The sequence below is a fragment of the Lissotriton helveticus genome, chromosome 3_2 (assembly GCF_964261635.1).
Source record: "Lissotriton helveticus chromosome 3_2, aLisHel1.1, whole genome shotgun sequence".
Classification (NCBI taxonomy): Eukaryota; Metazoa; Chordata; class Amphibia; order Caudata; family Salamandridae; genus Lissotriton; species Lissotriton helveticus.
This window is the reverse complement of record NC_136062.1, coordinates 485,732,976-485,760,938: the sequence shown is the minus strand read 5'-3', so window position 1 is coordinate 485,760,938 and position 27,963 is coordinate 485,732,976. Positions and strand designations below refer to the sequence as shown.

General features: G+C 47.9%; 1 protein-coding gene across 8 annotated transcripts in view; it reads left to right on the top strand.

Moving 5' to 3' along the window:
• LRP4 (LDL receptor related protein 4) overlaps window positions 1-12,088 on the top strand; it is a 356,895-nt gene extending 344,807 nt beyond the window's left edge. For 6 of the 8 annotated variants that reach the window (XM_078684435.1, XM_078684436.1, XM_078684434.1 and 3 more), the window contains exons 37-38: window positions 252-393; window positions 10,053-12,088. In XM_078684435.1, coding sequence (XP_078540561.1) covers window positions 252-393; window positions 10,053-10,388 — 478 coding nt within the window. In that variant the 3' untranslated portion in view covers window positions 10,389-12,088. Of the gene's footprint in view, window positions 1-251; window positions 394-1,490; window positions 1,568-10,052 lie in introns of all 8 variants that reach the window. The other 2 variants (XM_078684438.1, XM_078684437.1) reach the window with 2 other exon arrangements.
• Window positions 12,089-27,963: the final 15,875 nt, after the last annotated feature.

The following is a 27,963-nucleotide window of genomic DNA, read 5'->3' as shown; positions in this document are numbered from 1 at the left end:
CCAATCCTGTCAACCATTTAATTGGAATAGAGATTAAGACTTGAACATGCCAGCCCTACCCTGTGGAAATCGCGTGCGCTGAGATCCTGAGCCTAGCATTGGCAGTTTCTTTCGTATCCTCCCTGATATCTGCCCCTGTCAGACAGAGACTTCTCAAAAGGCTCCAGCTTGGTGGGTTAATAGATGGCCCTTGTTCTCTTGCAGACACATCTCTGTGCAGTTCTGAGTTCTTTCCTTTTTCTTCACTGTAGACATAACAAAGCCAAGTTCACAGACCCCGGCATTGGAAACCTGACCTACAGCAACCCGTCGTATCGTACATCAACGCAGGAAGTGAAGATCGAAACTCTTCCGAAACCCATCTCACACAACCAGCTGCGCTACAAAAAAGAGGTGAGTTTGAGGAGTGTTTAATGGGAGTAGAAGTGTGATCCATTTTTCAGGTTATTGTGACCTTTTTACAGGGATGTCGAGAAGGGGGTGGTGGTGGGAGAGGTGCGATCAGTTTCTAAAGCACTAACAGCCAGATTCATCATCAGCATGTTTTGCGAGTCTGTAATAGCGAATAATAAGGAATCGCTATTACAGACTCGCAAAACGGGATTCATGTAGGAATCGCAATATTAATTGCGATTCCTACGGCTTCCTTATTTGCGATTAGCTAATTGCTAATCGCAAATAAGGAATAACTCCCCATTCATTCCTATGGGCCTAAAGGCCCATAGGAATGAATGGGAACACATATCAATGTGCGAATCGCTATTAGCGATTCGCATTTTGATTTTGCTATTTCAATGGTGCAGGGGTGTCCAAAGGACACCCTGTAGCACCCCTGAAAAGCAAATGTAGCCAGATGTTGCGCATACACATGTCCAAAGGACATGTGTGTGTGTAACATGCAACTTAGAAAAATGCACTGAAGTGCAATTTTCTAACTTTTCGCTATTTACCACGAAGTTTCAATTTGTGGTAAATAGCGACCTAAAATTGCGAATTCGCAATGTAAAAATGGTTAATGAATTGCATTTAAGGAATATCAAATAGAGATTCCTTAAATGCAATTCCTCGCAAATGTGCGAATTCTTTATTAGCGAATTTTGCATTTGGGATGATGAATCCCAAATGCAAAAATTGCACTCGCAAAGGGCCAGATTCTCAGAATCTGGCCCTTTGCGAGCGCAATTTCCCTTGATGAATCTACCTGTATAAGCCATGGGAAACTTGAGGCTTTCGTGCAGGAGTTGTTTGTTATGGAAGAGAAACACAGCATTTTTAGGGTACAGAGTGTGATAAAGAATAGTTTATGAGGGCAATTTTTATGGTGCGTGATATGGGACTCCCAATTTTTCCGCATTGACGTAAAAGAACCTTTTTCCACCCGGTGTGATGTGTGACCCATTTTCTCCGATCTAGTGTGTGACTGCCTTCTTCATGCTGATTTATAACCTGCTTTTTGGGCATCTGTCTCTCTTCCTGTTTCCTTCTCGCAGTTCTCTTCCCCCTCTGACAGCCTCTCACCTTTTCTCTTCTGAACCGTGACCGCCCCACGTTCACCTCCTGGGGTCAGGTATATGCTGCAGCATGCGTGCACGTTTGACTGCCACCCTAACAGTGTGACTCTTGAAAAGCTAACATTTGTGATCCTCAATGGTGGAAAACATATAAAAGATAAGAGGTTGGCGATGTCAGGCCTGTTTGTGGGAGGTGATGGGTAAAGAATAGTTCATCGGCACTGGCGGTATGGGTGCTGCAGCACCCCCAAAAAACCCATGCTGGAGTTCCTGGTGAATGTCAGTAATGGGCACATCAAATCTGCCCACGGTGCCTCTGCTCCAAATACGTCTTGGCGTTGTGTCGGTGCTGCACTAAGATGAACAAAAAAGGCCACTCACGACTGTCAGGCTAAACTCGCTGTTCCGAACTATATTATTGCAAAAAGTGCTCATGGTCGGGGTCATGGTGGTCCCGGTCAAAGTCAAGGATGCGCTCCCGAGGCTGCTCCAGTGACCATTGGTCACTGAGGTCCAGGCCTCAGGTCAGTACATGATGTGACACAAAAAATAAAAAAGTCAAGCATGTGTCTCCCTCTTCCCGCCACTTCCAATACTTCGATTTGAACAACACTCCATGCACCTGTGTGCAGCGGAGTTGTCCTCCCCCCACACAGAGGTGATTCTTATGCTAGTTCAGTTTTCCCGATTCCCCAAACTGACAGCGAAGCCACAACAGCTACATCAAGTTACGGTATGCATGGAGGGGGTTTTAGGTGCAGCACCGAATCCCTCTGGAGCGCCTCCTGGACCCAGAGATCAAAAGGGGACGTCCAGTGGGTTCCGTCCTCGACTGAGCCCCTCGACCTTGCACAAAGGTTCGCCCAGGGGTTGATTCCTTCCCAGGGGTCGACAACTCCTACACTGCACAACCTGCAATTACACCCTCTGCACCACGCCCGGCTCCACCTTTAACATCATGACCGATGCCACCGAAACTGGATACACAGAAGTAGTTTTGTCCCATAATACACTGCCCAGGACCCAATATTATGCTAAACTAAACGCTTGTACCCCACAATATGACACAGGGGATACTGATTATGATGCAGACAACCAGCATGAGGATGATGGAAAGATGTTTGATGATCTCCAGGATGCCAGTGGTCTGGACACTTAGCCAGATGTTGGCCTGCCTTCCCTTAGTCCTATGTCCAGTGAAGAGTCCACCTCCTTTGCCACAGTAACGCAAGAGCGGCCAGGGTGTTAGACCTTACTTTGCCCACTCAAGAGGTTAAGAGCTATGTGCTGTGGTCTTCAATCCATCCTCACTCTGCTCCATTCATTCAACATGACTTCTGGGCAGGCATTCGCATGGTGGCGGACCTCTTCAGAGATGTTGAATTCCTATTGCCCGATGACCAGGATGTATTGTTTGAGGTCAAGGACAGCAAGTTTTCATGTGTATTTTGTCCTTGAGACAAGTAGACCCATCCCCCGGCACCACAAACCCTTTAGCTGTCCGTTTACAGTACCACATTATGAATCAGGGAAGGCCAATGTGTGCAGTTAATGGGATATTTGTGTCTAAGTAAATTTAAGCTCGGACTGCACTACTGTCAGTGGTTCCAGTATAACAATTTGTACACACTTTTTCAAAGTTTGATGAGGCTATGTATAATGCTCCCGGAATGCTCTCTGTTTCCGCGGTGAAGTACCCAAGGCAGTCCTCCCTCTGCAATGCCTTTCCACCCCTCTCTCTCCTCCCAGAACACTCAAAAAGATCGCGAGAGACCAGGCCCAAGTCATCCTAGTGGTTCCAGACTTGGCAAGGAGAGTGCATATGTCCTCCAAATCGGCTGCAACTTCGGGAAGACGTCCTACCGCAGCAGACGGGTCGAGTTTTGGTCCCAGTCCTGAACAGTCTACACCTCCATGCATGGCTTTTGATCTTCCTCCCAAATTGGTTGGTGTCATCCTGGCAGCCGGGCATCAATAAACAAAATTGATTTATGCAGGATGCTGCGAGAAGTTTGTTGTCTGGTGCCCTTCCCAAGACTTTGGCCCAGCAAAGTCTTGTTGTGACAACAGTGAAAGGTTACCTCTGCCCTTCCAGCTTCTTTCATTTACCCGACAGCCATCCTTCTTCTGTGATCTATTGTGATGTGTTTTTTCGAAGTGGCAGGTCTATATGTTGCTGCGAACTCCATTTGTCATGCCGCAGTGGGACTTTAATTCGGGGCTCACCTACTTGATGTTCACTCCCTCCAAACTCTGGAACCGGTTCTCTCTTTATCATCTTACCGTTAAGACAGTTTTCTTATCGCCATAACATCAGCCAGGTAGGTGAGCAGACGCCAGTCATTGCCCATTTTTTTCCCATATAGTTCTTTCCTCCCAGAGAAATTGTTCCTCCTGACAAAGACGCCCTTCCTGCCAAAGGTAGTCAAACCCTTCCACAAAGGGGGACCCATCACCCTGTCTGCTTTCTATGCTCCAACTCAACCCTCCGAGGAGGAAGAATAGTTTGTTGCCACTAAATGGGCACTTAGCTTCTATGTGAACCGAACCAGATATTACTGATGGCACGACCAGCTTTTCATCAATTTCTCTTGTGCTTAGGAAGGCAAAGCAGTGCAAAAGAGGGCCATCTCAAGATGTATTGTACTCTGCATTAAGATCTGCTATGGGCTGGCCAAGAAGAAGCCCGCAGAAGGCTTATCCACTCATTCCATCAGATTAAAGGGTGCTACCACTGAGCTGGCGTGCTGTGTGCCAGTCAAGGGCATTTGCCAGGTCGCTATGTTGACCTCCCTCCACGAATTCACGAAGCATTCGTGCTTGAATAGAAAGGTCCGGCGAAACAGACACCTCGCCTGATCTGTCCTGCAGGATTTCCCAATTTGAGCCATTCCATAGACCCACAATCTAGGGATGCATCTGTTCATTAGATGAGGAATCTGCGTTGAGAAGCCTCTGTTAGATGCTTTTTCTGGTAGAGTCTCTCTAACGCCAGCGTCATGTCTGGGGTGGGATGGACCTGATTTCATCTCAAATCTCAAGGCCTCTGTTTGCAAAGTCCTGTAGGGGTCTATTTTATCCCTGCTGCTCTTTAACATCTACACGGCCCCTTGGCTGGGCTGCTGGTCATTCTGTATGTATGCGGATATCACCCAGCTCATTTTCAGTCTGAGTCCCCAGGGACAGCAGGAATATCTCATCCAGCCCTGTCTCTGTCAGACGTTCTCCCTCATTTGCCACTGGGTGCCTAAAAATGTTCTTAAATTGAATCCTGCTAAGACGGACCCTATGATGTTGGGTAAGGCTCCTGGTAGAGTCATCTCTCCAATCATGGCTGTCGATTACAGGGTCAGCACCGACCCCGCTGGCAAGGGTAAAAACCTTCGACCTGATGTGTGTTATATCCTATGGCGCTTGTACGAGGCGTATGGGATATCTGTCACAAATGTGACTGAGTATTCAATCAGCCGAACTCTAATTCAGGCCCTTAGGCATAATAATGAATTCAAACTTGATGATGAACCTGGTAAATGAGCTCTACAAATAAACTATACATACAAACGTACATTTAAAAGATTGTGAATCAGGTGCCACCATGATAATATGCGGGGGTACACTAGCGCTGGGATGCTCTAGGGTTACTACGCGCTCTATAAAACCTTAAAATAAAATAAATAAAATAAATAATTATCTCTTGCCTGCTTCTCACTTGTGACAGGTGAAGCCTGTATTTGGGATCCTCCAGGCAGTCAGAGACTACTGGCTGTGACTTGTAACAAACAATGACAATTAGTAATGGGTTCTTGGGGCCGCATTCCTGCTGCACTCCAGGTAATAGAAAACTTGAGTATACTCCCTTTTAGCATTTGATTCTGAGTAGTTTGGTCCAGCAGTCAATACTTACTCCAAGAGGTGGTGGGTGGGATACCGTTCGATACTATGCAATAGAGCACATGGGTGGCACTCCTGCAGTCGACGCTTACTCATGGAGGCGGTGTTTTTGGACACCGTTCAATACTATGCAATAGAGCACACAGGTGGCACTCCTGCAGTCAACGCTTACTCATGGAGGTGGTGTGTGGGATACCGTTCAATACTATGCAATAGAGCACACAGGTGGCACTTCTGCAGTCAACGCTTACTCATGGAGGTGGTGTGTGGGATACCGTTCGATACTATGCAATAGAGTACAGGTGGCACTCCTGCAGTCGACGCTTAGTCATGGAGGTGGTGTGTGGGATACCATTTGTTACTATGCAATAGAGTACAGGTGGCACTCCTGCAGTCGACGCTTACTCATGGAGGTGGTGTGTGGGATACCACTCGATACTATGCAATAGAGGACACTGGTTGCACTCCTGCAGTTGACGCTTACTCATAGAGGTGGTGTGTGGGATACCGTTTGATACTATGCAATAGAGCACACAGGTGGCACTCCTGCAGTCGACGCTTGCTCATGGAGGTGGTGTGTGGGATACCGTTCGATACTATGCAATAGAGTACAGGTGGCACTCCTGCAGTCGATGCTTACTCATGGAGGTGGTGTGTGGGATACCGTTTGTTACTATGCAATAGAGCACACAGATGGCACTCCTGTAGTCAACTCTTATCCATGGAGTTGGTGTGTTGGATACCGTTCAATACTATGCCATAGAGCACACAGGTGGCACTCCTGCAGTCGACGCTTACTCATGGAGGTTGTGTGTGGGATACCGTTCAATACTATGCAATAGAGGACACTGGTTGCACTCCTGCAGTTGACGCTTACTCATAGAGGTGGTGTGTGGGATACCGTTTGATACTATGCAATAGAGCACACAGGTGGCATTCCTGCAGTCGACGCTTACTCTTGGAGGTGGTGTGTGGGATACCGTTCGATTCAATGCAATAGAGCACACAGATGGCACTCCTGTAGTCAACTCTTATTCATGGAGGTGGTGTGTTGGATACCGTTCAATACTATGCAATAGAGCACACAGGTGGCACTCCTGCAGTCGACACTTACTCATGGAGGTGGTGTGTGGGATACCGTTCGATACTATGCAATAGAGTACAGGTGGCACTCCTGCAGTCGATGCTTACTCATGGAGGTGGTGTGTGGGATACCGTGTTACTATGCAATAGAGCACACAGGTGGCACTCCTGCAGTCAACACTTACTCATGGAGGTGGTGTGTGGGATACCGTTCGATACTATGCAATAGAGTACAGGTGGCACTCCTGCAGTCGATGCTTACTCATGGAGGTGGTGTGTGGGATACCGTTCAATACTATGCAATAGAGGACACTGGTTGCACTCCTGCAGTTGACGCGTACTCATAGTGGTGGTGTGTGGGATACCGTTTGATACTATGCAATAGAGCACACAGGTGGCACTCCTGCAGTCGACGCTTACTCATGGAGGTGGTGTGTGGGATACCGTTCTATACTATGCAATAGAGTACAGGTGGCACTCCTGCAGTCGACGCTTATTCATGGAGGTGGTGGGTGGGATACCGTTCGATACTATGCAATAGAGCACACAGGTGGCACTCCTGCAGTCGACGCTTACTCATGGAGGTGGTGTGTGGGATACTGTCGGATATTATGCAATAGAGCACACAGGTGGAACTTCTGCAGTCGACGCTTACTTATAGAGGTGGTGTGTGGGATACCATTCGATACTATGCAATAGAGCACACAGGTGGCACTTCTGCAGTCGACGCTTACTCATGGAGGTGGTGTGTGGGATACCGTTCGATACTATGCAATAGAGTACAGGTGGCACTCCTGCAGTCTACGCTTAGTCATGGAGGTGGTGTGTGGGATACCATTTGTTACTATGCAATAGAGTACAGGTGGCACTCCTGCAGTCGACGCTTACTCATGGAGGTGGTGTGTGGGATACCATTCGATACTATGCAATAGAGGACACTGGTTGCACTCCTGCAGTTGACGCTTACTCATAGAGGTGGTGTGTGGGATACCGTTCGATACTATGCAATAGAGCACACAGGTGGCACTCCTCCAGTCGACGCTTACTCATGGAGGTGGTGTGTGGGATACCGTGTTACTATGCAATAGCGCACACAGGTGACACTCCTGCAGTCGACGCTTACTCATGGAGGTGGTGTGTGGGATACCATTTGATACTATGCAATAGAGCACACAGGTGACACTCCTGCAGTCGACGCTTACTCATGGAGGTGGTGTTTGGGATACCGTTCTATACTATGCAATAGAGCACACAGGTGGCACTCCTGCAGTCGATGCTTACTCATGGAGGTGGTGTGTGGGATACCGTGTTACTATGCAATAGCGCACACAGGTGACACTCCTGCAGTCGACGCTTACTCATGGAGGTGGTGTGTGGGATGCTGTTCGATACTATGCAATAGAGCACACAGGTGGCACTCCTGCAGTCGACGCTTACTCATGGAGGTGGTGTGTGGGATACCGTGTTACTATGCAATAGCGCACACAGGTGACACTCCTGCAGTCGACGCTTACTCATGGAGGTGGTGTTTGGGATACCGTTCGATTCTATGCAATAGAGCACACAGGTGGCACTCCTGCAGTCGACGCTTACTCATGGAGGTGGTGTGTGGGATACCGTGTTACTATGCAATAGCGCACACAGGTGACACTCCTGCAGTCGACGCTTACTCATGGAGGTGGTGTTTGGGATACCGTTCGATTCTATGCAATAGAGCACACAGGTGGCACTCCTGCAGTCGACGCTTACTCATGGAGGTGGTGTGTGGGATACCGTGTTACTATGCAATAGCGCACACAGGTGACACTCCTGCAGTCGACGCTTACTCATGGAGGTGGTGTTTGGGATACCGTGTTACTATGCAATAGCGCACACTGGTGACACTCCTGCAGTCGACGCTTACTCATGGAGGTGGTGTTTGGGATACCGTGTTACTATGAAATAGAGCACACAGGTGGCACTCCTCCAGTCGACGCTTACTCCAGAAGGTGGTGTGTGGCATACCGTTCAATACTATGCAATAGAGCACACAGGTGGCAATACTGCAGTTGAGGCTTACCCCAGGGGCTGGTATGTAGTGTGACTTCAGATACTCTGGACCGGGTACACCGTGGGGGGATCCAGCAGTGGATTCTTCCCCTGGTAGGTGGTGTGCAGTTAGATACTTGGCAATAGTGTGCACAGGTGATAGCACGCCGGGCCAGATTTATATCTTGGAAGATGGGTTACTCCATCACAACCGTGAAAGTTTATCCCTTCCGCTGAAATATAAATACCATTATATACTATGGGATTAATATTTGACGGACGGGCTATCCGTCACCGTTGTGACGGAGTCACCCGTCCGCCAAGATCTAAATCAGCCTCTTAATTTGAATGTCCTGTCAGCAATTTATTCAATAAAAGAAAAATACTTCAGTGTAAGTAAGTAGGATGTTCCTCATGTTAAATAGAGATAAACAACAAAACCTAGAAGTGCTCAGCACCTACTGTGCAAGGGAATTAACCCGAAAACAGCTTGATAGAAACTTTGCACTAAATGCCATATTTTAGTGCAACACTGGGCCCTTGGGTCAGTTTTCTCTCGTGAGGGGTGCTCCACTCTGGGAAGTGTAGAGGTGTTCGGGTCTCTGATCTCAGCCTGCACTCGGGTGGTGACTCCGAGTGGGAGGACCAGATCAACTACTGAACATCTGTTGGGCCCGGTACGCACAGATTGCATGTCGTGTTTTTGCCCAGGAATGTGTGTGATGCACCCAATCGGATGCCCAAAAACCCACCACCCAAAGAAAAGTAGAATCCATGTCTTGGGGACTTTACATGTGTCTTTTGGTATCAGAAATGTAACAAGGGGGGCCCCTGAGGGCCAGGGGGCGCAGTATCTGTAGTCCATGTGCACTCTAGCTGTTTGGGCCCTCGTGATGAGTGGTCAGTAATGGAACTCACTACTTCTCTGCCCTGAAATTACCATTACTGGGGGTCTCAGTAGTATTTGGGGGCAAACTGGTGGAGCAGCCATAAAAAAGGGGACTTTAATACATTATGAGTGGCCCATTAAAAGGGCCATTATTTCTCTGCCCCTGAATGACCATTACCAGGGGTCTCAGTGGATACTGTAATTATCGATGGGGGCAGAATATATCTTCCCATTGACCAGGCGTGGTCAGGCAGGTGCTCCGCACCCGCTGATTTTCCAGGGACACCTCCATTATGAGAGAAGGCAGCATAGATCCCAGCGCGGGCAGCTTGTGACCTGGTCATGGGACCCTCCTCGTCTGTGGCAGGGGAAAGGCAGCTGGGCCCGCTTCATCTGCCTGGAACCCAGCCCCGATATGTCACGACAGTAATGCCAGAGTGACTGCAGTGGGTGAAAAACAGCGCGACGACCAAGGACAGGCAGGGCAACCAAGAGCCGTTCTAACTCAGCCTCAGTGAAGCAACTCTGCCCTTCTTAGGAGCCTTGCATGTCTGATTCTGGTTTTCAAATCAACATATTGATCATTAACTGTGAAAGAGTTAAGCAGCACTAGACTATCCTAATCTTGTTTTTGCATTCTCATCTCTTAGGCCGCGTCCGAAAACATCTACACGAAAGAGAAGATTCGCATCGTGGAGGGCATCTGCCTGCTGTCGGATGGCGACTCGGAGTGGGATGACCTGAAGCAGATCAAGCCATCACGCGGCAGCATCCTGCGCGACCATGTGTGCATCAAGACGGACACTGTGTCCATCCAAGCTAGCACAGGCTCCCTGGACAACACCGAGACAGAGCAGCTGCTGCAAGAGGAGCAGTCTGAGAGCAGCAGCGTCAGCCTGGTCCCCACGCCTGACCGGCGCAGCTCGCTGCCCGACACTGGCTGGAAGCAGCAGGAGCCCAGGCCGGCCACGGAGAGCGAGGTCTGAGCACCCCTACCTGCCACAAACTGTCGGAGATGACCAAATTGGACCTTGGTATCTGAACTCTCCAAGCAAGGCATCAGGCTGCATTCCAGAGAGGGGGAGGTGACTGTCCCAGCACAAACTCACTCTGATCTGGTGTGGACGAGATGCTTCACAAATGCTCTTTCTGGTTGAGGACTCCTGCTGAAAACTGGATGCCGTTGCAAATTTGTCGCTCTCCCACAGCATACCATTATTTATCAGGCCGCTTTCTGGCCTGGAGTGGACCTGTCCACTATGCTCAACCTTGGGTGGTTCACAAGCTCTTGCAGGCTTTAAGGATGTTCTGGCATTTCTTCCAGGGACGCTGGTCAGATCTGGACATTAGGGCAGCCACAGTTTGCAACAAAACTGCAAAGCTCAAATTTCATTAGACTGATTCCGTGTTCAAGAAAAATGAAATGAAAAACTAATCGTAACCATGGACAGGGGATTAAAGGTACTGGGGAAGCAAGGAAGAGAAGTAAGGCTGGGAGCATTAGTGGGGTTCCGCCTTTGATAGAATTCCACCAGGTTATTTCAGTGCACTCAGTCTGTATAGACACATTGCTTGGGGTGTTCCTGTGTACCTCATTGCACCTGTGAACAGTAACTGGATTGAGTGGTAAGTGAGGTTGGCGGGGGTCCATTTAAGACTCAGACTGGCCTGGCTCTCATCGATGGTGTGGGCATGCCAGGTCAGGTTGAGCCTTCGATGGTTCTGGTGCTCGGTCCACTCGGGCATGTGGTGACTGGCACTGGGTCGTTGAAATCCTCCTGAGACGAGGTCAAAACAAGATTTGTGGGGTATAGAATGATCATTTCACTAAGGCAAGCTGGTCTTGGAGTGTCAGATGCTGGGTTAGATTAGCTTCATTAATGAATTGTAACATTCCTGGCACTGCATCAGGTTGAGATAGTCATAGTCCAGCTACTAGATTCTATTAATCTTCAGAAGAGGTAGTGTATCAGGTTTAAAACTGGTTCCTGTGCCCGAGACTCTGCTCCTCCATCCCACAGCACCTGCATCTGCTCTTGGGGACGTCCGCCTTTCATCCTTTGAGCCTGGGTCAGCGGAGAGTTAGTCGGACAGAGTAACATTCCTCCACCTGCTCGATAGGAAGCTGCTGTCTCCGGATGCTTTGCTAATGGTGGCGGTGAGCACTTGTGTGCCAATGTTGGACTGGACAGTAGCTGATGTGCAAGAGGGAAGAGCATAGGCACCCTTCTGTTTAAGAAAAACATCACTATTTTAAGACATGCCTTCAAGTCCTCCCCTCTTTGCATGATGGAGCAGAAGCAAAGTGTTGTAATAACAGTGTGCCTGGCTGCAGCTTGGAGGAGAGCCACCAGCCCTCACTCTCCATCAAAATGCTCCTAACTCTTCTACACACCCTTGTTATGGACATTGGAAGTGTCGGGTCAGGACACTGCTTGTGGGTAATTGCTATGTTGCAAGCGTTGATGGAGTGCTTTCTCGGCTGGTAAGCCGAGGCCCACATGGGAGCTGATGGATGGGGAATTCTAATTTTGTACTAAGTCTAAAAGATTTGCAAGCCCTTTATGAGTTTATTTGTAATATTTTAACAATATCCCCCTGTGGGAGATCTCGGGGTTTTTATTTAACCACTATGTTCAGTGTTCTAGGGATCTGATAACTTAATATAAAGTTTGCTTTTCTTAAACGTTGTCTGTTTTCTGTCTTGGAGAAAAGGATGAGTCCTGCAGCAGTGAGAGAACAGATTATATAGTGGGGAGAGAGGATTCCGGACTCCATAGGACAGTCTCTTGCGCAGTAAATACTGCGTGGCTGTGCACAGTCTACAAGAAAATGATATGCCTTACACTACTGGGAGCTTCCAACGGATACTTCCTACTGCAAATTCCTTATCTTTTGAATCACCCAGGTGCTAGACTGCATCAAAAACATTTTAGTTTGAGGCATGTGTGCTGTAGATTCACATGCTTTGCATACTCCTGCCATCTAGTGTTGGGTCTGGATGTTTGCAAGTAGATTTTCTTCAAATAAGTCTTTTCCAGTCACAAGGTAAGGTGACTCCTCTTTTCGGTGATAGTGCGCATGGGATTCGACTACATTGTTAGATTGTTTTCTTTCTGCCATCAGGTTCGGATGTGGTTTGCTGAAATCCAGTTCAAGACCGTTCGTCGGGATCCTTTTGGTTCACAACCCACTGTACTCGAGTCGGTATTGTTCGAATGCTTTTTCCCATCCTTCGCCTGTCGAAAATCAGAAACCTTTGACAGTTGGATTGACAAAACTCCTATTGCGGCTTCCAGACCTAGCCCGTTTCTTTCACTTCCACTCGAGAAACCAACATCGAGTAATCTACCAATGGAACAGACTCCATTCTATTCTACCTTTGGAGCCACTCCAAATATCCATGCACCAACCTTCAAAAAGTCTGTAACTTGTGACTTTCTCCAGGGCTCAAGGAAAAAGACTGCTACGCCGGTCGCTCAGTTCACTCGAAAAAGACCCTCCGAGACCGTCAGACTCGATGGAAAGAAATGCAGCGGCAAAACATCGAAGAGACCCCGATATCTTCACAGAAGAAATCGAACAGGAAGAAATGGAAGCGTCTGAAGTGGAGGAGGAAGAGGCTGTATCCGTCCAATATTCAGATTTCAAGCTGGAGATAGAACTGGAGTCCCAGGACGTTCCATCTGGTCAAGGTGCCGTGAGTACCCAAGCCCCTTCACCCACAAAACCCGTTTCCATCAAGCATAAGGCTTCCAGGCCACCACTGCCATCCGGCCATGGTAGGCACTGAGACTCTGCTTTGAGCGCCCGCCCTCCTGCTCGGCACCGAAAGCGCACATCAGCCTACCGGCTCGGGCTAGAGTAGAGATACAGCACTCTAAAGAGAGTTCAGTACCTAAAGCTTCGGTCCCGGAAGACAAATTCAGCTCAGTATCCGAAAGTTTTCGGCACTGAAACCGAAAGATACCCTTCAAAAGCCTCCGGAGCCAGTTCTGGAAACCCTGCAACAAAATCTGCATCCAAAACAGAAGAAACTGCATATAAATTCAGACACAAACATATTACAGCAAAACCAGTGATACCATCCTCCAAAAGAAAGCTAGACACTGGACATAAAATCCCTCCTAAAAACAAGGAGGACATGGCTACTAGTCCTCTGTTGCTCATACCCCTCCACCCTCTTCACGAGTACCTATGATACCACCTTCAGAAGTGCAGATCCTCTGGACATCACACCACAGGGCTCTCCAGGTGCTGATTCTGATACAGGGGATGGGGATGACCCTTATGGAGAACCATCATCAGATCCATGGGATGATTACAATATGCAGACTCCTACAAATGCAGACCCAGATCTATATCCTGCTAAACCTTCCCCTCCTGATGACAGCACCTCATACCAGGAGTTAATTGCCAGGGCAGCTACATTCCATGGAGTTACTTTATACAAGAAATCTCTGAAAGAAGATTACCTATGTTAAAACATATGATGAGGCATGCTGAGGATATTTCTAAAGATCCAGTGAGGGCACGTATTATAACACCCAGGGTGGATAAAAAATATAACCCCCTCACCCCGCCCCCTCTATCTGACCCAATTTTCTATCAAGGGCCAGATTCCTTAGTTGTGTCCAATGCTGGTGAAAGAGCAAATTCACAAATTACAGGGGATGCACCACCTCCAGACAAAGAGTGCAAGCTAATAGATGCCCCTGGTAAAAGAGTGGCTGCACAATCAGCCAACCAATGGCGCATATCCAGTACACAAGGTCTTTTGGCTACGTACGTCAGGGCCCACTGGGACAAAATGACTCCAATACCTCCAACAGGAGCACAGAAAGAGGGCAGGAACTAGTACAGGTGGGAAACTCATTTCCAGTTCCTCTATTAGGTGTGTGTTAGACAACACTGATACTGCAGCCAAAGGAGTTAACACCAGTATTCTCCCAAGAAGACACGCATGGTTACGAATCTCTGGGTTCAAACCAGAGGTACAACAAACAGTACCTAATGCTCCCTTCAACAAGGAACATCTTTTTGGTCCTCAAGTTGATGAATCACCTGAAAAAATGAAGACAGAGAAGTAGCAAAATCTATAGGGGCTCTACAGTCACCCTCTAACAGAGGCTCCTTTCGACGCTTATTTTATAGGGGAGGCTCCAAGTGTACCACCACCGATGCCAACACATCTTCCTATAAACCACAGACTCAATCCTCCCCTCTAGAGGTTTTTACAAAGGCGGTTACAGAGGGAACAACTTTAAAGGCAGAGGTAGAGGGACCTCAATACGTACCTCTCCATCTCCCAACAAACAGTGACTTTATAACCATTCCCCGATCATCATAGACCTGTCGGGGGAATACTACATCAATTTCTTCCCATTTGGCAGTATATAACATCAGACAGATGGGTGTTGGACATTATCCTACATGGTTATTGCCTGGAGCTCAGCACCAATCCTCCCAGTCGGTATTCCACTTCATGTTCACAAACTCTCTCTAGAGCACCAACAACTGCTCAAACAAGAAGTACAAGCTCTTCTAACAAAAGGAGCTGTAGAACCAGTTCTAGTAAAACACCAAGGGTCAGGGCTTTATTCACTTTACTTCCTAATCCCAAAAAAAGATGGTTCTCTATGACCAATATTACATCTCAGACCTCTAAATGTATACATAGTGTCAGAACACTTCCATATGGTCACACTTCAACAGTGCTTCCCCTCTTAAAACAAAACAACTTTATGTCAACACTGGACTGAAAGGACACATAGTCTCACATTCCCATTCACCCAGCACATCGCAAATATATCAGATTCGTCATAACAGGAAAACACGATCAATTCAAAGTGCTCCCATTCAGAGTCACTACTGCACCCAGAGTATTTACAACATGTCTAGCAGTAGTAGCAGCTCAGTTAAGAAGACAACAAAATTCATGGCTTCCCATATTTAGACGATTGGTTCATCAATGCCAGCACACACCACAAGTGTTTAAAACACACTCAGATTACAATAAATCTCCTTCACCAATTGGAATTCACAATCAATGTGCAAAAATCCCATGTTCACCCCTCACAGCTGCAGCCCTATTTGGGAGCTATCCCAAACACTCAAACAGGTTTAGCCTATCCCTATGCAGCACAAATTCACAAATTTCAAACACTGCTACTACATTTCCAAAGCAACAAATATCTAACAGTGAGAACTTTCATGCAACTTTTAGGGATGAAGGCATCATGCATCGCCATAGTACCTCATGCAGGATTAAACATGCGTCCTCTACAGGAATGCTTAGCACGTCAATTGAATCAATCACAGGGTCAACTAAAAGATCTGGTGTTGGTGGCCAGCCACACTCATCGCTCTCTGCAGTGGTGGAACACACAAAACTTATCAAAAGGGTGGTCTTTTATTAACCCTGTTCCACAGGTCCTGCTCACAGCGGACGCATCCCTTACAGGATGGGGTGCCCATCTACAGCATCTAACAGTTCGGGGTCTATGGGACACCATACACAAGAGTCTCCACATCAAATACCTAGAGCTTCTAGCTGTTCATCTAGCGCTAAAAGCATTTCTACTTCACCTGATAGGGAAGGTTGTCGTAGTCTGGACATACAATGTAACAGCTATGTACTATGTACAAAAACAGTGTGGGGGAGACTCGGCAGTTATCACGTCTCTCTCAGACCCTTAGGCACTGGGAAATACATTACAAGATCCAACTGCTAGCAGAACATCTTCCAGGGACGGACAACGAATTTGCCGACCTCCTCAGCAGGATGCAGCAACATGGGACTGGGAACTCCACCCCCAAGTTCTCCTCCCATACTTCCACAAATGGGGGTTTCCACAGATAGATCTTTTCGCAACTACAGAAAACTCAAAATGCCCAAACTTCATCCTCAGCCTCACACACCCTCAATCCAAAGGCAATGCCCTATGGATGAATCGGTCAGGGATTTTGCTTACACTTTTCCGCCTCTCCCTCTTCTTCCAATTCTGTTTCGGAGGCTCAGACAAACATCCCTCACCCCTAGTTCTAGTGGCTCCAACATGGTTCTCGTCAACTTTGGCTCACCACATTTCTAGAACTCTCAGTAGTTCCACATCAGAAGCTTCACTTCACCTCAAACCTTCGTACTCAGAACCAGGGAGAAATCAGACATCCAAACCCCAAGGAGCTCAAGCTAGCTATCTGGCTCCTGGAGTCATAGAGTTTGAATACCTAAATCTACCACCAAATTGTATGACAATTCTTAAAGAAGCAAGAAAGCCTCCCACTAGAGCATGCTATGCATCAAAGTGGAAAAGGTTTGTTATATATTGTAATAACCAAACCATTGACCCATTAGATGCTTCTATACAACAAATCATTTGTTATCTATTGAATCTACACCGTGCAGGCCTTGCCTACACATCCTTATGCCTACACCTTGCAGCGGGAGCTGCATGGCTTCAAAACAGACATCACTTCTCTCTATTCAGAGTACCGATAATCAAAGCCTTTATGGAAGGCCTTAAAAGAGTGATATCACCAAAGGTTCCACCTGCATGGAACCTTAATATTGTTCTAACAAGACCTTTGGGTCCACCTTTTGAACCACTGCACAATTGTCCACAGCATTTCCTGTCTTGTCAGTTTGCGATCTTGATTGCTATCACTTCACTAAGATGTGCCAATGAGCTACAGGCACTAACCTTGGAAGAACCATATTAACCAATCAGTCGAGATACAGTATTTCTTCCCTCAACCTGATTCGGTAGCAGAGGGAGCGTTACAAACATTGATGTCAAAAGAGCATTATTGTATTTTAGTGATAAAGTAAAAGATTTTCGTAAAACAACTGTTTGTTGCCTTTCCTCCGCCTCCAAAAAAAAACCTATCTCTAAATCTGGAATTTCTAGATGGATTGCTAAATGTATCCAAGCATGCAATATAAAAGTCAAAAGAACTTTATCTATACCTCCTAGAGCACATTCAACTCGTAAAATAGGAGCATCTGTGGCCTTTTTAGGTAACATTCCCTTAGCTGACATATGTAATGCAGCAACATGGTCTACACCGCACACATTTACCAAACACTATTGTGTGGATGTACTGGCATGTCAATAAGCTAATGTAGGGCAAGCAGTGCTAAAAACACTTTTTCTAACAATTGCAACGCACACTGGTTAACCACTGCTTAGGTAGAATACTGCTATACAGTCTATGCAAAGCATGTGTATCTACAGCACACATGCCTCGAACGGATCTATTCTTACCCTGTAAGCATCTGATTGTGGCATGTATAGCTGAAGAGTCACATGCACCCTCCCTCCTCGCCGGACACCTGTGGTTGTTGTAGTTCCTATTATTCACATTACATATGCATGGAACTCTCTATGCTACACTCACTCACTTCATTCTCATCCTCTTGAGTCGATGCCCATGCACACTATCACCGAAAGGAGGAGTCACCTTACCTCATGACTGTAAAAGACTTCTTTAAAGAAAAACAACTTGCAAACATTCAGACCCAAAACTAGATGGCAGAAGTATGCAAAGCATGTGGATCTATAGTTATACATGCCAAGAACAGATGCTTACTGGGTAAGTAATATTATCTTTTTTTAGCACTTGCAGGAAGTGACACCACAGAATCTTATGTAGGCTCCACTCCCGTCTTCTGACATCAGTTCCTTTCTTTCCATGTCCTTTAAGCAGATCGGAAGCTACACTCCCAACTTTTTTGGTGCCTTACGATTCCCAAAATTCTTTTTGAAGACTGTCTGCTACAGCAATGTCTCTCCCTACAAGCTTCATGCCATGCGGTGCTGCAGGAAGCTGTCGGTCATGGACCAGAATGACTTCTCTCGGTGGCATAAGGTTTCTGGCATGACCTAAAGTCCTGACGGAAGTGCTCCTTGATGCAAAGGTGAACCTGTATGTCGCCGTCAACAAGAAACAAGGCAGATCACGCTCAAAGCCTCAGATGAGCCCCTCCTCTGTCTCTGGCTGGTTCCCGCTCCAGGTCCTCATGTTGTTGTCACCGTCCTCACGAAAGCTGAAGACAAAAGCAGACCGAATGGGATTCCTCTCTCAATTTAGAGCCCATTCCTAATCTGGTTCTAGATAGCCCAGAGTTTCCTGGCCTGTCGTCAACCCTCCAGCGATGGTACCCATGCTCCAACTCCTCTGGAGGATTCTGGGGCACCTTCGGACCGCATGGATCCTCCAGGACCCCAGTGGAACTTCAACCAGGAGGGCCTATTCAACTGCTTACTTGATTCGTTGGGTCCACGCTGGGGGCACTGGCCGATACATCAACACCTGTGCCGTAGGCCATGCTGGTCCCAACCACTCCGGCCTCGGCTCCAGTGGTACTGACAATTCCAGATCTGAACCAGATGCCGGTTTTGGATGCAGAGCCGTCTTCAGTCCAATCTTGACAAATGACTCATGAGATAAAGCAAAGCCCCTTGTCTGGAAGATTTCCAAGGCAATGGCAGTACCTTCACACAAATACCACCACAGGCTTGTACCTTATTTGGACTGAATTCAGACCCTTCCATGGTCTTCAAAACAAAACATTCTGCCTGACCATGGTCGCCCAATTTAGTCTCCCCTCATTGTAGCGATGATGGCTTAGATAGAATTGCAAAATGTTAGTGGCCCGAAAGCTTCCCCCGAGACAGAATTGGCCTCCCACTGTTGCAGCCCCACCCACCACCTCCACAGAGGAGAGTGTCTCTTTTGCAGTAGTAGTCCACATTGCTGCAGTAATGCTAGATGAGCAGTTTCCCAAGGATTAGACCAACGTGTATCTTCTCTCTGAGGTCTTGCTGACTGGCCTGTATCTTCCGAGCCCTTACTGCCTTTTAATGAGGCTCTGACATGGTCTTTGATGGTGACCCGGCCTAAACTTTGCTCAGCCATGCCTATGAATTGCCCTATAGCGATGTGCCATAAGCTTTCTGTGACCCAACATTTCTGACCCAGGAGAGTTTGGAGGTCCAGTATGCCCACCAGCAAGCACAGTCCTATGCCAGAGCAGGAGGGCAAAGCGCATTGGCCCATTTTGGCCCAATTTAAAATGTTCTTCCCTGTTAGTTTGGTATTTATATCTCCAAACGCAGTCTGTCGAATAGGCTGGGATATGGACAGTGTGACATTTCCAGCGTTGTGAGGAATTCAGGAATACTTTCGCACAGGCAATCCATGATTGTCAGTATGCAGCCATCTACGTGTAGAGAGCTGGTCTGCACATGACCGATTACTTTCCTGGGTCATACGAAGGTCATTAGTGTAATGATCCGATGATGTTTGGCGATATGCCTTTTGATAGGTCCAGGCTTTTGGAAGGAAAGGCAGACGCTGCCCTGGAGGTTTTCAAAGAAAGTCATGTTTTGGCCCATTACATGGACTTGTTGTCAAGTTTGGAAATACAGCGGTATTCCTGAGGCTTTGATTATCATTAGAAGCAACCCTCGCAGCCTGTGAAACACTGCATTTATCACCTACCCTGGAGCCACATGTTGGTTCAGCAGCAGAGACAGAATTCTTGTCTTCCTCGTCCCCTGCACCACTGCAACTAAACAGCGGATTCCCCTTCTCCACCATTGGATCTTTCATAGATTCACATGCTTGAACACTTCCCCGTCGTCAGAACCCCTGGTGACATTATCAACAGCAGAACAAACACGCCTTAACATGAACATTCATTGCAACTTTTCTAAACTATCCTCATCATTACAATGATCTGAACTTCAGCCAATCAGAACCCACCACACCGAGCCGTTCCCCTGGTGATGCTTCAAACTGTCAGACGTTATTTACTTAAGACGTGTAAATGTTGTGAAAAAGAAAATGTATGTAGAGGATCCTTATACAAAATGTTTGCACTGCCTGCGCCCAGAGCACAAGCCGGTGGAGGGCAGTGTCTGCCAGACAATGTCAACTAAAATACTGAAAGATCATGAGAGGTGGCTGGCACTGATCATTTAAATTATTTTTTTTTTAACGGTGGAATTGTAAAAAGAAAAACAAAACTCAGGACACAGTTCCTGAGCCCAAGAAGGTACATAACTGAATTATAAGGACAAACTAATAGACAAAATGCTACACGTGTCCTCTTAAAGATTTTACATCAATTCACTACATAGTTGATAAATAAAGGAATAAACAAAGCAGAGAAAAACAGATAGTACTATTCTTTTGATAGTGGTCCAAAATATGTATACTACAACATACATGAAACACACAACAAGCACTCCTGTAAAAAAATGTGTATGTCAACAGGTGACCCTGCACTCTCGGCAAAATAAAGACATACAGATGATATGATGCTTATTCAACAGCGTACACGATCACAAGGCATAACAAAATAATAAGAGTGTTGAAAAGTTATAATAAAGTAATAAGTATTTCTGTTACCTTGGATGGATGGCCATCCTGTGAATGTTGTCACAATAGGCCTCAGACCCATGGCAGACATATTCAAACCTTGTTGGCCATTGCTGGGTATGTAGTGCCAGTACTAGGTAAAGAGAACTGTGTTTCCCTTCCCTTGATGCCCCTTGAAGTGCGAATGAGGTTGATATGTTTACAGCCAGTAGTTATTGTCGCAGATATTGTTTTTGTAAAGCGCTTTCACCCACCCCCTGGGTCTTTTATGTGCATTTAAAAAAAACGCTGAAATATAAAAGTTGCACAGATAGACACACACAAACCTGCAAGCACAAAAACATAGAAACATGCCAGCACAGACAGACATGCTCACATTTGGAACACATCCACCTGCAGCTGCATACACTGATAGATGCAACTACACAAGCATCCATATACACACTCATGCACACATATGTAAGCAAGTAGAAGCACATACAAACACAGATACACAAATGCACATAGAAAAGCATATTGCAAACATGCACACAGCACTACCAAGAGCAGATACATTTACACACACACGCATGCAGATTTACAAGCACACACAAACACAGGCACTCCTACATACCCATGCAAATGTGCACACTCAGCCACACAAGCATGCAGGCTTGCACGAGCATATATACACGCACACACTCTTGGGTCTATTGTCTCACCCCTGTGAGGTGGCTTCAATGAAATGCTCTGTTGGTTCTGAATTGCTGCTGGTGTGGGCCTGTGCAGGTGCTGAGCTGGGGCTGCACTGGTGGTGGTGCAGTAATGTGGAGGTATTGCTGTGCTAATGCTGAGTTGATGTTGCGCTGGTGGCGGTGGTGCACTGATGAGGAGGTGGTACTGTGCTGATGGTAATATTGTTATGTGGTGTTACGGTGTTTAGGTGGTGCTGACTGATGCAGAGGTGCTGCTTAGTGATGCTGTGGTGGTGCTGAGTGATGTGATACTGTGGTGGTAGTGAATGATACTTAGGTGGTGCTGAGTGATGTTGAGGTGGTACTGAGTGATACTTTGGTGGTGCTGTGTTTGTGTTTAAGTGGTGCTTAGTATTGAAAGTTTGGTGCTGCGCTGGTGCTGAGGTGATGCTGCACTGGTGTCGATGTGGTGATGTGTTAATGCTGAACTGGTGCTGCATTGGGGATTATTTGCTGCTGAGGTGGTGCTGCGCTGGTTCTGAGTTGGTGCTATGCTAATTCCGTGGTGGGGTGAGTTGGTACCGGCAGATACTGGCTTAAATTAAGCCGACAGCAGGGGCCTACATTACGCCGCTGTGTTAAGCTGTGGGAGCGAACCTTTTCAGAGGCCCACCGGGGCAGGGGTTCTCCCTTCTTTGTCCTCAGGTCCTTGGACTAACAAAATAGAGATTGGCATGGAAGCTGTAATATTAAACAAATATTTGATTATCAACACTCATGAGTGGGGACTGCATCTATACAGAACCCTCAGGCAATGTATGACGCAGTACATGGAATACAGAGACTATGGTGCTTATATACACCTCTTACTTCAGAGTAAGCATGGAGAATCAGAAAGAGGCGGTACAAGTATACTAGCGCTGGGATGCTCACGGGTTACTACGCGCTCTACAAAAACCTTAAATAAATAAATATACACAACAATAGCTATTCACAAATATGGACAAGTAGAAAATACTTAGTCAACAGAGTGGGAGGAATAACGAAACTGCTTGCATCAGTTGAAATAGTCTGACAGTTACACTTAAGACAGGTGCGATCTAACAGCTACAAGCCTCTCTGAGCATGCGCAAGGCTCTGGCTCAGTACTGAAGGAGTTAACTATGTTGATGACTCAGGCGAAATACAAGGGCAGGCAACAGTGAAGACAGGAGAAGCACGTGGCAAGCAGGTGGCTAACTAAAATGGCTGCTAAAACCAAAATGGCTTCAGCTCATGCTAACAGCGATCTCTGCTATTTTCCACAAAGCTGGGGAAAGTTAAGTGTATGCCGACCTAGAGAGTGTACCCTGGCGCCACCATGGGTGTAGAAAGGAGTAACACACGTGCAGAAATGTGTCCATCTGAATGGTTTCTAAGTACGTACGTGTATGACATTCAGCTTTGCCACAACGTTTTTTGCTATCACAAGCCTTTTGTTTGCTACATTTTTAGCAGACCTTTAAATGGTACAGTTTTACATAATGTGTTTATTTTTGGTGCGCAGCGTTCCTTCCTTTGACATCATCCACCCTGGGGGCGTTGGTTATAATTAAAGGAAAAAGCGGGTCGGAAAGTCGAGAACGGGAAGTAAGAAGCAGCGTAGACTGAAAGAAAGGGAAAGATGGGAGGACAGAGTGTGAAGGGGGCATGGGGCCGAGAGAAGGAACGGGCTCAGAGAGGAGAAGGCGTTGAAAGGGACGATGCAACAGGGAGAAGCAGTTTGCACAATATCACAATGTTTGTTAGAAAGGAGTAACACACTTGCAGAAATGTGTCCTCTCTGAATGGTTTCTAATGTTTTAAAACTAACCATCTCACAATAGCCGAAACCTGCATCAAACTCGCGCAGGGAGAGCGATTGAAGTGTGGGGAGCCACGAAAACAATTGCGTCGCCTCCCGTCTCAACCGGCTCCTAGAAGAGGCACAAAGGAGTCAGGGGAGGGAAGGAAGGGGTAGAGGAGGAGGCTTTTCCATGTGCGGTCGTGTAAAGCAGACCATAAACAACCTTTGAAATATAACACTCAACAGATGGCACACTGCACGCCGTTGCTCGTATCTGCAAGGGGGATGCCATAGGCGTCAACATTTTAAGAAAAGGTGGGACAAAAAGCCGCCTTTGACCAATTGCGTGCTGTCATTTTTGAAAGCCACACGCAAAGGCCAATGAAATGTCACTACCACGCACAAGCTTGCTCGAAGTCCAGAGTGATTCCAAGAGGTCACCTCCTAGACAGCCCATGCCCACTGCTCTAGGCTCGACCTAAATAGAAGCTGGAAGAAAAATAAGCAATGAAAACAGGCATTAAACCCAAAGGTCTGATAAAAGAAATAAGTACTGAGGGAGTGGAGCCAATATTGGACACAATACCAGTGTCTCCTGTGCCTTTCAAACCACCACTTAAGATATTACAGGCCACCTCACCAGTTCAGGACACCTCACCAGTACAGGACACCCCACCAGTACAGGACACCCCACCAGTACAGGACACCTCACCAGTACACGACACCTCACCAGTACATGACACCTCACCAGTACAGGACGGAAAACGACCTTTACAACGAGGTCAAAACACCACAATACAATGACTTGCACTGGAAGGCACTCTAGACTAATGAATAGTGTGATGTAAATGATCACATTGTATTGTCATACATCCGTACAGGACACCTTACCAGTACAGGACACCTCACCAGTAGAGGACACCTCACCAGTAGAGGACACCTCACCAGTACCGGACACCCCACCAGTACCGGACACCCCACCAGTACCGGACACCTCACCAGTACCGGACACCTCACCAGTACCGGACACCTCACCAGTACAGGACACCTCACCGGTACAGGACACTTCACCAGTACATCTTACTAACATGATGTGGAATAAATGGCAGAGCAACTAAGCTTCCCAGATCCTTTTGTGAGTATCTTGCAAAGTCTTAGTTTTCCCTTAGCATTCTGGTACTTGTAGTGTTGATTTAATGACATAAACAGCAGTACAAAGAGCAAATAAGAAACCTAGACTGGATGAGCAATTTACACATGAACCTTGGAGACTTCAGAGCTCTGGAGAAGAACAGAGAGAAACTAGAGATCTCTCCTAACCTAGCACAGAGCCTCACAGTAGACATCTTGATACGATAGGAATCCAAACGTGATTTCAGGTGCCCCAAGCAACTACTGTTGGAGATGGTGGTACCCACACTGTAATAGAAAGTGGGAGGATACAGAGATGAGGAGCACTCATCATTGCTGAGTTACTGGATCAGATACCAGCACCAATCAAATGCCAAGGGTTCCATCTGTCATGCTATTTCATGTGCCCACCAACCAGGAACATGTTGGACACTTCCTCTCTCTCTACCAAGGGGAGGAGCTGCTTTCACTTACCAGTGTCATTGGTGAACTCAAGATTGTACATTAGCAGGGCGTGGTTTGCAGCCGCGGAAGATGGCCGCTTGCTAAGAGAACTGCGATAGCGGTTGGCGATTACGCTCACAATCCGACATCATATGAACCTAATTGGGGCGCCGGTCGGTGCCAGTCTGTACCGCAGTGTGGTGGCGTGCAGGCGAAACAGGTGGTGGCTGCCCTGCAGTGATGGAGCCAGCGAAAACTGTGTATGGAGCTGCCCGGCCGGACGGAGCCAAGATGGCGCCAGCCGGAGATCAGTAAGCGGGGTCCACCAATTCCCCGTGATCGCGGCTGCTGGAGGAGATCCTGAGGTGCGTGGACCATGGGAGAATCAGTGAGTCCGAGTCTGGGGCAGAGCAGGCGGAGGCAGCACGCTGAGAAGTGAAACGCGGTGAGGGCCGCGCGGCCTGTCAACGAGAGGCAGTCCCACGAGGTGGCGGCAGTGCTTACCAGCGAGCCCTGGACATCCGGCAGCGTGGGGGTTGTGCACAGTACCGGAGGAAGGGAGATGATACATTCCGAGGAGACACTGTGATTTAACCTTGTGCCTGCACCCTATGATCGCAGCTGCTGGAGGAGATCCTGAGGTGAGGGGACCCTGGGAGAGGCCAGGAGTCCGAGTCTGGGGCGGGGCACATGGAGGCAGCATGTTTGGAAGCGGAAAGCAGTAAGGGCTGCACGGCCCGACTACGAGAGGTGGCTCCATGAGGCGGCGGCAGTGATTGCCAGCGGGCCCTGGCCATTCGGCCGCGTGGGTGCCGTGCCCGGAGGGGCTGGCTGCCCGGCAGTTGGGAACTGTGTCGTTTTGCAACGCGGCAAAGTCCTGGGTGGTAAATCACAGTGTTACGTGTGGCAGTGAAGAGTGTGCCCTGTGAAGCGACTCACCTGCCCGTGTGAGCGCTCACGAAGTACGGTTTGCCCAACAATACCCTTAGGTGGACACCTGAGGCAGAGGAAAGCTACATTCCAGAGAGACGCCGTGACTTTATCTTGCACTTCCGGTCTGCTCCAGGTGATCTGCCACACGTGGACGATCACTGCAGGGCATGGACCTTTGAGGGAGGTGACAACAAGGTACAGGGGCCTACTACTTTGCACATCTAGGCTGAACTTCACAGGGGGGCTGCATACCCCAAGCCATGGGCCATGCTAGAACGCCTGGCCCTGGTCAGTCCAACCAGATAGACAAGTACACAGAAGCCATGGGGCGGGAAGAAGGTGCGATGGGAGGGGGCCTGCAGGAGGACCCTGAGGACGGCAGCCCAGAGCCCTCCTTGAGAGACCTCATGAAAGCTATCAGGGAGCTCCGGGGGACTCTGCAGCCAAAACTAGATTCGGTAACAGAGGAAGTTAACCTGATGCGAGCGGACCTCAGGAAGATGTCGGTGAAAGTGGCAGTGGCAGAAACGGGCATTGGGAACCTCGAGTCCAAATCTACGACTCGAAGAAGAGGTCGCCGCCCTCACCAAAAATCAAAAGGACATCTAATCCAGGCTGGAGGACCAGGAGGGACCGGCCAGGCACAACAACATTCGCATGGTGGGGGTTCCGGAGGGAATGGAGGGGCCGTCCAAGGACTGGTTCATAGAAGACCTGATACTGAACCACCTGAAACCCAAACGTCTATCGAATTTCCTCTCAGTTGAGCGGGCGCACCGAGCGTTGGGTGGCAAGCCCATACCCAGGGCCCCTCAGCACACCATCATCGCCCGCATCCTGAATTTGAGAGCTCGGGACGCTATCCTGCAGGCTGCACGGGTCCATGGCGATCTTCAACTTGAAAATGCCACAGTTCGCTTTTTTCCTGATTTCAGGCTCTGTGTTTAACGCCAGAGACGCTCCTTTGATGGTGTGAAGAAGGCCCTCAGGGAACAGGGTGTGAAATCTATGATGTTGTTCCCTGCTCGACTCAAAATCCTTGACGGGAGTAAGGCGTACTTCTTTGAGGCACCAGAAGAGGCCAGTGACTGGTTGGAGTGCTGGCGTACTGTGGGTAGAAAAGGTGGTCCGCACAGTTCTGAGCCACATCAAAAAGGATGAGATGCTGAGAGCAAAAGAGAGACAATTGTCAGGCAGCCAGAGACAAGAACAGCGAGTAGTTAAGTGATTTGAGGCTGGCCTGGATCTTGGGTTGTTAATGGTTCGCATTTTGGGAGACTGGTTGGCCTCCTCTGTACGGGTGGGGGATAAAAACATTAAGAGTTCTTGGACACATGGGAGCCGGACTTCCTCGCACCATATTACAATAATGTGCTGCATGCTATGGTGGTTTGACTCATCTGGCAGTATGTGAGGGTGGAGTGCCCAGGGGGATTGACATTGGGGATGCTCCATTACAGTTTGCAGTGTGGGCGGGACATTCGTCAGTGATGTATATTTCTTCGGATGACTGCATGTTCATGGTTCCTCACAAATGTTGGTTTTTGGTTTCCTGGGGCGACAGGCACTCTGCAAGTTTGAGTGGTGGGAGGTTGGGTCCCACCGAGCAGGGAGGCAGGGAGGGGGGAGTTGGGAGGGGGTTTTCTTTCGTTTAAGGGATTGGGGGGTTCGCTCGAGACCAGGATAGACGTATAGCTACAGGAAATCAGCCTAGCGACACATCAGGTCTGGTGACTATCCGAGGGTTGTGGGTTTCTATGGGGAAAATGGGTGATCCAGCTAGTATAACAGTCTGGACGTGGAACGTGATAGGGCTTGGTAACAAAATTAAACGTACACTGGTATTGCAACACCTTAAAAGACATTCGCCGGATGTGATTTTACTCCCGGAGTTGCACCTGCGTGGAAATAGGTGCAGGGCCCTAGATCGCTTTGGTTATCAAATGGTGGCTCACTCAGGGTTCACTTCTGGTTTGCGGGGTGGTTATTTTAGTCCGCAACACCCTACCCATATTTATGTCTAATGAGTGGACAGATGACGCGGGCTGCTTAGTGCCAGCCGTGGGTAAATGGGAGGGTCGCGTCATAGTGTTCTGCTCCTGCTATATACCTCCGGGCCGCCACTCCTCGACTCTACAAAAATTGGGCTCCTTCCTGGTGGGTCTT